The sequence below is a fragment of the Heptranchias perlo genome, chromosome 36 (assembly GCF_035084215.1).
Source record: "Heptranchias perlo isolate sHepPer1 chromosome 36, sHepPer1.hap1, whole genome shotgun sequence".
Lineage (NCBI taxonomy): Eukaryota > Metazoa > Chordata > Chondrichthyes > Hexanchiformes > Hexanchidae > Heptranchias > Heptranchias perlo.
The window spans coordinates 24330928-24341394 of NC_090360.1; the positions used below are offsets into that span (position 1 = coordinate 24330928).

At 45.8% G+C, this 10467-nt stretch overlaps 1 protein-coding gene across 1 annotated transcript in view; it reads left to right on the top strand.

Annotated features, from left to right (window-relative positions):
• dnajc9 (DnaJ (Hsp40) homolog, subfamily C, member 9) overlaps positions 1 to 6282 on the top strand; it is a 30013-nt gene extending 23731 nt beyond the window's left edge. The window contains exons 5-6 of the mRNA XM_067972771.1: positions 3642 to 3728; positions 4440 to 6282. Coding sequence (XP_067828872.1) covers positions 3642 to 3728; positions 4440 to 4556 — 204 coding nt within the window. The 3' untranslated portion in view covers positions 4557 to 6282. The remainder of the gene's footprint in view (positions 1 to 3641; positions 3729 to 4439) is intronic.
• Positions 6283 to 10467: the final 4185 nt, after the last annotated feature.

A 10467-nucleotide genomic window follows, 5' to 3' on the forward strand; every position in this document is an offset into this window, starting at 1 on the left:
AAAAAAATGTTTTTCTAATCTTCCTACCAAAGTGAATAACCTCACATTTCCCCACATTATACTCCATCTGCCACCTTCTTGCCCACTCACTTAATTTGTCTACATCCCTTTGCAGACACTGTGTCCTCCTCACAGCTAACTTTCCCACCTAGCTTTGTATCATCAGCAATCTTAGATACATTACACTCGGTCCCTTCATCTAAGTCATTAATATAGATTGTAAATAGCTGAGGCCCAAGCACTGATCCTTGCGGCACCCCACTAGTTACAGCCTGACAACCTGAGAATGACCCTTTTAGCCCTACTCTGTTTCCTGTCCGTTAACCAATCCTCTGTCCATGCTAATATATTACACCTAACCCCATGAGCCCTTATAGAAACATAGAAAATAGATTTGGCCGTTTGGTCCTTCGAGCCTGCTCCACCATTCAATATGATCATGGCTGATCCTTATCTTGTGTAACAACCTTTTATGTGGCACCTTATCGAATGCCTTTTGAAAATCCAAATATACTATATCCACTGGTTTCCCTTTATCTACCCTACTAGTTACATCCTCAAAAAACTCTAATAAATTTGTCAAATACGATTTCCCTTTCATAAAACCATGTTGACTCTGCCTAATCATATTATGATTTTCTAAGTGCCCCGTTACCACGCCCTTAATAATGGATTCCAGCATTTTCCCGACGACTGATGTCAGGCTAACTGGCCTGTAGTTCCCTTTTTTCTCTCTTCCTCCTTTCTCGAATAGCAGTGTTACATTTGCTACCTTCCAATCTGCTGGGAACATTCTAGAATCTAGAGAATTTTGGAAGATCACAACCAATGCATCCACTATCTCTGCAGCCACTTCTTTTAGAACCCTAGGATGTTGGCCATCGGGGCCAGGGGATTTGTCGGCTTTTAGCCCCATTATTTTCTCCAGTACTTTTTCTTTACTGATATTAATTACTTTAAGTTCCTCACTCTCATTAGACCCTTAGTTCCCCACTATTTCTGGTATGTTTCTGTGTCTTCTACTGTGAAGATAGATACAAAATATTTGTTTAATGTCTCTGCCATTTCCTTATTCCCCATTATAATTTCTCCTGTCTCAGTCTCTAAGGGACCCATGTTTACTTTTTCTACTCTCTTCCTTTTGATATACTTGTAGAAGCTTTTATATTTCTTGCTAGTTTATTCTCATTCTATTTTGTTCCTCTATCAATTTCTTGGTCATCCTTTGGTTTCTAAAACTCTCCCAATCCTCAGGCTTACAACTCTTCTTCGCAACATTATACGCCTCTTTTAATCTAATACTATCCTTAACTTCTTTAGTTAGCCATGGATGGATCAATTTTCCCCTGGAGCTTCTATTTCTCAATGGAATGTATATTCGTTGAGAATTATGAAATATTTCTTTAAATGTTTTCCATTGCTTATCTACTGTCGTATGTTTTAATCTAATTTTCCAATCTACCGTAGCCAACTCGCCCCTCATACCTATGTAATTGGCTTTATTTAAGTTCAAGATTCTAGTTTCGGACTTAAGTACGTCACACTCGAACTCAATGTGAAATACTATCATATTATGATCACTCTTCCCCAGAGGATCCTTTACTATGAGATTTCTAATTAACCCTATCTCATTACACAAGACCAGATCTAAAATAGCCTGTTCCCTGATTGGTTCCACAACGTATTGCTTTAGGAAACTGTCTCGAATGCATTCCATGAACTTGTCCTCCAGACTACCTTTGCCAATTTGATTTGTCCAGTCTATATGAAGATTAAAGTCCTCCACAATTATTGCATTACCTTTGTTACAAGCTCCTATTAGTTCTTGATTAATACTCTGTCCAACAGTATAGCTATGGTTCGGGGGGCCTATAAACTGCTCCCACCAGTGTTTTCTGCCCTGTTATTTCTTATCTCCACCCATACTGGTCCCAGCCCAGTTAAGTGGAACCCGTCCCAATGGAACAGCTCCCTCTTTCCCCAGTACTAATGCCAGTGGCCCATGAATCGAAACCCGTCTCCCGCACCACTCTGTGAGCCACGCATTTAACACTCTGATCTGTTTGTCCCTATGCCAATTTGCATGTGGCTCAGGTAATAATTCAGGGATTATTACCTTTGAGGTTCTGCTTATTAATTTAGACCCTAGCTTCTCAAACTCCCTCAGCAGAACCACATTCCTAGTTCTATATATGTTGTTGGTTCCTATGTGGACCACGACAACTGGATCCCTCCCCCTTATGCTCCAAGTTCTTTTCCAGCCGCAAGGAGATGTCCTTAACCCTGGCACCAGGCAGACAAAACAGCCTTCGGGACTCCCGGTCGCGGCTGCAGTGATCAGTATCTATCCCCTTGACTACGCTATCTCCTACCACTACCACATTCCTTTTCGCTCCCCCCATTCCTGTACCACAGTGCCATGGTCAGTTTGCCCATTCTCCCTGCAGTCCTTGCTCTCATCCATACAAGTAGCAAGTACCTTGTACCTGTTGGACAAGGTCAAAGGCTGAGGCTCCTCCACCACTGCATCCTGGGTCTCCATACCTGCCTGACTCAGTCACATTCTCCTGTTCCTGATGTTGACCGGAGGTCACCGGTTACAGTTATTGGCTTAGTACAAAGAGGAGAAGAGTCAATTCTCTCTTAACTCTCAATTTGCTTTATTCACGCTGTTAGATCATATACATATAGCTTATACATCTGGTTAGATATAGACATGCAGTTTGCACCAGGTTATACAGTTTTATACCCAAACTAGGATCTAAACGCACACCCACTAGGTTTCTCTGACACTCCGAGTGGTCACAGAATATAAAGGATAATACCCGAAAAGGAGAGCTGACGCTGGCCAGGCGTTCCGTTCTCTCTCTCTCGACGTCGTCTCTACGTCCCTGACGTAGGTTCTTCCACTTCTGCGATGGTTGGTCTCCGGAGTCTTCGCTCTGGCTCCACGCCCCAGATTCTTCATTCTTATTCCGAATCTTATCTCTTCAAGCTGTGCTGTCTCTCTCTCCCCCGTTGGTTTAGGCTTGCTCGCCTAGTCTGTGTCTGCTCCTCATTGGCTCTGTCCCAAGGACTTAGGTAGCATTACCTTATTACTCCTTTTCTAAATAAGGACTTGTGTCTTATCACATCTCCTTTGTCTTTCACAAAACTTAGCTAATTCAAACCGGTTCCAGCCAGCTCAGGCCAGCGACTGAACTCAGGTTACTTCAGTTCAAAAGTTGCTTTTGCCTGTGTGTCAGCAGCTGGGAATCTCAGGTTACTGCAGCCCCTGGCCAACACTGACCACTGACCAACTCTAAACCACTACCTAACCTGCCTTCTGGATCAAAGTAACTCCCTCCCTGATGCACCGCAATGTCTGCAGCTCGGATGCCAGCTCAACAACTCTGAGCGAAGTTCCTTGAGTTGCAGACGTTTACTGCAGATGTGTTTGCTCAGGAACTCACTGGTCTCCACAAACACCCACATGCTGCAGTTACGACACCACCTGCCCTGCCATCCCAATCTAACCTTGTTTTACATATTTAATTATTTCAAATTTTTATTCACTTGATTATTTTTAGTTTTATTAACTAATTAGTTTATCTAGTTTGTTATTTATTTATCTCTCACTAACCAGTTGCGCTTCACATCAGGGTGAGAAAGAGGCGAAAGAAGCAGAAGCAGCGAGACGGGAGCTTGGGCTGGAGGACGGGACTGACTCTCTCAAAACACTCATCCAGGTAAGAGGGCCCACAGGGAACGCTCGTAGATACTGAGGACCCGACGAGCCTGAAATACATTCCATGAGAGAACAGTCTGGGATTTGTCTACTGTAACTGCAGGCTACCGTACAGAGTCTGTCCATCTTTCTCCCCTCTTCAAAGTTGGCCTGGATGCTGAGTGCAAGCAGGCTGATGGAACATTATAACCCGTTTCTCCCCGCCCGCAATAAATGCCTAGATGATGAATGTTAACATTATAATCAAACCTGGTGTTGTCCTCCACTGAGATCCATACGTTGTGCTTTCCCGCCGGAGTCCTACATGATGAGCAGGTGCAGGAGGCCTGGCTTCTCCCCCTGGCCTACGTGGATTGGGCTCAGTTGTAATGTCCCAACTCCTAACTCAGCACAGACCAGGGATCAGACCCCTCGTCTGTGCGTCCTTGTGCCCCGCCAGGCAGCCCCGGGCCCCCTCCCCATCAGGCAGCCGCCCTGCCCCGGGCCCTCCCCTCCCCGCCAGACAGCCGCCCCGCCGAATATCAGGTGAGCTTGAATAAAACCTCGTCCTTGTCTCACATTTTGTTCTCTCCGCTGAGGTGGTCTGTGTTTCTCATTGTAAATTTCATCTGGATTGAGAGCTAGTTCTGGTTACTGTGGGGTAAATGTTGAGTTTGGGTAAGAGCGACTTTGTGTCTTGGTTGAGTTGCTGATTTGACCATTTTATCTTCAGAAAAAGCAGAAGGACCGGGAGAAGGAGATGGACAGTTTCTTGGCCGCAATGGAAGCCAAGTACCGCGGAAATTCCCAAAAAGGTGGGAAGAAAGCTGCCAAGAAGGGGAAAAAGTAATAATCCAATTTTGAACTCGCCACACTTGAAAGTGGATCAGCACAGGCTCCAGAGTTGGGCCGTTCTGAAGCCAAGGTATTGACACGATGACCATTCTGCTCCGATTTGGGCATCTCACCTTTTTCTTGAAGAAACTCTATTGTCCTTTGGTCTTGCTATCTTGTTTAAACTATCCTGTTCCATCCTCTCTCTGGAGTACATATGTGTTGTGTAACGGGAAGGGGCTACTGACTGATTTTTGTAGCAGTCGTGTGTTTCAAGGAAATAAAGTTATTTTTGGATAAAGTCTTTTTTTAATGAAAGCATCAATTTAAAATCATCTCATTTTGCCTAGAAGTAGTACCCATTCAGTGAACCCCATTTTGACACTCGTATCTTTTTTTCTGAGTACCCCCATCTCCCTGCCCCCCCCCCATTTTGAAGAGGAGCAGGGGAGGTCTCAATATTTATCCCCCAACCGACATCACTAAAACAGGTTATCTGGTCATTATCTCCTTGCTGTTTGTGGGACCTTGCTGTGCACCAATTGGCTGACTCACGGGGGTACAATTCCACGGGCGCTGACTCTCACTGGGGTACAGGCCCACAGGCGCTGACTCTCACTGGGGTACAGGCCCACGGGCGCTGGCTCTCACTGGGGTACAGGCCCACGGGCGCTGGCTCTCACTGGGGTACAGGCCCACGGGCGCTGGCTCTCACTGGGGTACAGGCCCACGGGCGCTGGCTCTCACTGGGGTACAGGCCCACGGGCGCTGGCTCTCACTGGGGTACAGGCCCACGGGCGCTGGCTCTCACTGGGGTACAGGCCCACGGGCGCTGGCTCTCACTGGAGTACAGGCCCACGGGCGCTGGCTCTCACTGGGGTACAGGCCCACGGGCGCTGGCTCTCACTGGGGTACAGGCCCACGGGCGCTGGCTCTCACTGGGGTACAGGCCCACGGGCGCTGGCTCTCACTGGGGTACAGGCCCACGGGCGCTGGCTCTCACTGGGGTACAGGCCCACGGGCGCTGGCTCTCACTGGGGTACAGGCCCACGGGCGCTGACTCTCACTGGGGTACAGTTCCACTTTATGGAACTGTTTGTGGGATCTTGCTGTGCGCAAATTGGCTTCCACAACTCCTACATTACACCAGTGACTACACTTCAAAAGTACTTCATTGGCTGTAAAGCGTTTTGTCCTGAGATGGTGAAAGATGCTATAGAAATGCAAATCTTTTTCTTTCTTGGCTAAAAGTCTAAACTCCTGCATTGACACAGTGCAGATCCATTATTTCCAACGACCATATATTGTGAAGAATACCCAGCATCAATACTTTTAAAGTGAAGGATTCTGAGATTCTCCTGCAGTGTTTGCCCTCGAGATGGGAGTGAAAATTTGGCGATTTTGATGTTGCTTCCCATGATCTGTATCAGACCTTGACCTAATGGAAGCCGTCAGAGAATCGCACATTCAGCAAACCCCAGGAGTAAAATATCCAGTGCATTAAATTGCAGAAAGCTATTCTGTTCCCAGTAACTTACGCATAAATGCAGGAGTGCTGGAAACCCCTTTAATTAAAGACTTTTCAGATCCTCAGTGACTCTTGCACACTTCTATTGTAACATTTCCAAATAATCAGCAAGACCGCGAAGACTTGGATGGCAGAGTTGGAAATTCTGGGGTTCTGTGTGGGGTACGGACGTTTGACTGACAATGTTTAGTTTTATTAAAAGGATGTTCCACAATTCAGTGCCATTTCTTACTTTTCACAAGTTTTCTGTACGTAAGGGGATCACGGTTTTGACCATTTGTAATAAAATTCCTACCTTGTCACCTGTTAATGGATGAGAGTTGCGGTCAGATTGCTCCACAGTGGCTGTGTCAGTAACCGCTTTGTGTCTGGGGTGATACACTGCTGGGGGTGGCTGGGTAAGTGGGGCAGTGCTGTGAACTACACTTAGCCCGTGTTAAGGGGGAGTAAAATCATCCCAGAATTCCTCACGTTAACACTGAATTGGTGAGGGAGGAATGGGGGGGGGCGGGGGGGGAAAGACAGATACAGAGGGGGAGGGAACAGTGAGCTCCATCTCTGCCTAAAGCTTTTCTTACTACCTTAAAATTCCAACCGTGACTGGACAATGAAATGGAGGGCTGCTGGGAGGTTCGAGGTCCAAGGATGAGCTTCCCCCAATGGTTTGACTAGTGAGGAAATGTTTCACGGGATCTTCACTCACTCCCTCCCTCCCCAGGTTTCGTTCCTCAGCTATGCCACTGTGGGCTGGGGCAGCATTTGGGCCACTATAGATTGGCAGTGTCCCTGGCATAGGATGCAGTGATTTAAGTGGTGCTAAGCTTGGGTTTTAAAAGCCGAAAGATTGAAGCAAGCAAGGAGTCTCAACATTTTGAAGTTCTGGGAAGGAATTAGTTCGAGTGGTAGACTACAGTAACTTTTAATTTGATTACTGAGAATGCAGCAGGGGAAGGAGGAGTGTGACGGACAGTGGCTCATCCTATCTGGTATCCTGTGCAGGTGGTGTGAGAGGTGTTGATGGAGGTTTGGAAACTGAGTGGCTCTTCGGCCATGGGGGGTCTGTGGGGTAAAGGCTCAAAAGGGGTGCAAATGTGGAGAGGGAAGTTAAACTAACAATACCTTTTGGTGTTTTAAGTCATGTAGAAATTAAATCTTCAAAAGATTTCCCAACACACATGATGGTGTTTTTCTAGGGCATTGACTAGTGGTTTTGGGGTATGGAACACTCTTCTATTTGGGCAATTAGTATCTGCATCTGTGATAAACCAATCCCCCGATATACAACTTTAAACTCTTCCATCGTTCCTTTAAATTGACCCTTACAAAGAATTTAGCTGGGGAAGGTGCACTGGAACCTGAGAATATGAGGATTAGCAAGTGCCAACTAAACAAATATGATCTTACATGGGTTAACAGGGCAACGCAAAGTGAAATAAGTAAGACGAATAAGCTCGACAAAGCTTCTCCCCTCTGTAGGGTGAAGGGAATCAACAGGTTGTGGTCCATGTTGGAACCAATGACATTGAAGGAAAAGGGTTGAGGTTCTACAGACAGAGTTTCAAGAGCTAGGAAAAAGATTAAAGAACAGGACCTCAAAGGTGGTAATTTCTGTATTATTCCCAGTGCCATGTGCCGGTGAGTACAGAAACAGGAAGACAGTGCAGGTGAATGCGTGGCTGGAGAAGTGGTGCAGGAGGGAGGGCTTCAGATTCCTGGGCACTGGGACCAGACCTGGGGCAGGAGGGACCTGTACAAGCCGGACGGGTTGCACCTGAACAGGGCTGGGACCAATGTGCTTGAGGGGAGGTTAACCAGAGTTGTGGGATTAAAGATTAAAGCTGTTCTTTAATCTTTTTCGTAGCTCCTGGAACTCTGTCTCTAGGACCTCAGCCCTTTTCCTTCCTGTGTCAGTGGTTCCAACATGTTGTGGGGGATGGGCACCAGGAGGTAGCAGCAGAGAGGAGAGAAACAGCAACAGAATAAAGAGGTGTAGAAAGGAGGAATTGACTCGAGGAAGAAAGCAAAGCCAACTATCATGGTGTTGGAATGCATGTCTGTTAATGTGAGGAGTGTTATAAATAAGGTGGATGAGCTGCAGGCACAAGTTGCCGCATGGGTTTATGATAAAGTGGCTGTAATGGAGACCTGGCTTAAACATGCGCAGGAACGGAACTAAACATTCCCGGATACAATGTATTCAGGAGGGATAGGGAAGGGAAAGAGACAGGAGGGGGGTGGCAGTATTGATCGAGGATAATATTACAGTTCTACGGAGGGACGATATACTAGAGGGTTCAAAGACTGAATCTATTTGTTTAGAGCTAAGGAACAGAAAAGCAGCTGTTAAATTGCTGGGTGTTTACTATAGGCCCCCAAATAGTGAGAAGGAGATCGAGGAGCAAGTCTGTAGGCAAATTTCAGAGAAATGTAAAAATAATCGAGCAGTAATAGTCGGGGACTTCAATTACTCTAATATAGACTGGGGAAAAGCAGTGTAAAGGGCAAGGAGGGTGAAGAATTCCTAAAATGAGTACAGGAGAACTTAATCTGTGTTTCTAGCCCAACGAGGAAGGAAGCAGTGATGGATCTAGTTCTGGGGAATGAAGTAGGGCAAGTGGAGTGTGTTCCAGTGGGAGATCATCTGGTAATAGTGATCATAATATAATTGGGTTTCAAGTAGTTATGGAAAGGGACAAAGAAAAATCAAAGATGAAAAAACCTACTGGAAGAGAGCCAATGTCAGTGATTTGAGAAGGGATCGAGCACAGGTGGACTGGAAACAAAGATTGGCCAGGAAAACAGTAAATGAGCAATGGCAGGCTTTCAAGCATATTCCTATAAGGAGGAAAGATGGGGCATCCTGTAACTACAGCCAGTCAGTCTAATGTCAGTGGTGGGAAAACGACTGGAGACCATTGTCGAGGACTAAATTAATTCTCACTTGGAGAAGCATGGGTTAATGAGGGACAGCCAGCATGGATTTGTTAAAGGTAAATCGTGTCTGACTAATCTGATTGGGTTTTTTGATGAAGTAACAGAGGGTTGACGATGGTAGTGTAACAGATGTAGTATATATGGACTTTAAAAAGGCATTTGATAAAGTTCCACATAACAAACTTATTTGGAAAATAGAAGCTCATGGGATTAAAGGGACGGTGGTAACTGGGTATGTAATTGGCTGAGGGACAGGAGGCAGAGAGTAGTGGTGAATGGATGTTTTTCTGACTGGAGAGAAGTATTCAGTGGGGTCACCCAGGGGTCAGTATTAAGACCATTGCTTTTCTTGTTTTATATATAAATGACCTGGACTTGGGTACAGGGAGTACAATTTCAAAGTTTGCGGATGATACAAAACTTGGCAACATAGTAAATAGTGAGGAGGATAGCAGCAGACTGGAGAAATGGGCAGACACATGGCAGATGCAATTTAATGTGGATAAATGTGAAGTGATGCACTTTGGGAGAAACATGGAGAGACAGTATAATCTAAATGGTGCTATTTTGAGGGGGGTGCACGAGCGGAGGGACCTGGGGGGGCACATTCACAAATCTTTGAAGGTGACAGGGCAAGTTGATAAGGCGGTTAAGAAAGTGGATGGGATACTTGGCTTGTAAATAGGGGCATTGAATACAAAAACAAGGAAGTTATGCTAAACCTTTACAAATCACTGGTTAGGCCTCAGCCGGAGTATTGTGTACAATTCTGGGCACCGCACTTTAGGAAAGATGTCAAGACCTTAGAGAAGATACAGAGGCGGTTTACCAGGATGATACCAGGGATGAGGGACTTCAGTTAAATGGCAAGATTGGAGAAGCTGGGATTGTTCTCCTTTGAGCAGAGAAGGTTAAGGGGAGATTTAATAGAGGTGTTCAAAATTATGAGGGGTTTTGATGGAGCAAATAGGGAGAAACTGTTTCCTCTGGCAAGTGGGTCAGTAACCAGGGGTCATAAATTTAAAATAATTTTCAAAAGAACTAAAGGGGAAATGAGGAGAAATTTTTTCACCCAGAAGTTTAAGATCTGGAACGCACTATCTGAAAGGGTGGTGGAAGCAGATTCCATAGGAACTTTCAAAAGGCAATTGGACACGTACTTGAAGAGGACAAATTTGCAGGGTTATGGGGAAAAGCTGGGGTGTGGGACGAAATTTTTTTTTTATTCGTTCATGGGATGTGGGTGTCGCTGGCGAGGCCGGCATTTATTGCCCATCCCTAATTGCCCTTGAGAAGGTGGTGGTGAGCCGTCTTCTTGAACCGCTGCAGTCCATGTGCTGTTAGGAAGGGAGTTCCAGGATTTTGACCCAGCGACGATGAAGGAACGGAGATATATTTCCAAGTCAGGATGGTGTGTGACTTGGAGGGGAACGTGCAGGTGGTGTTGTTCCCGTGTGCCTGCTGC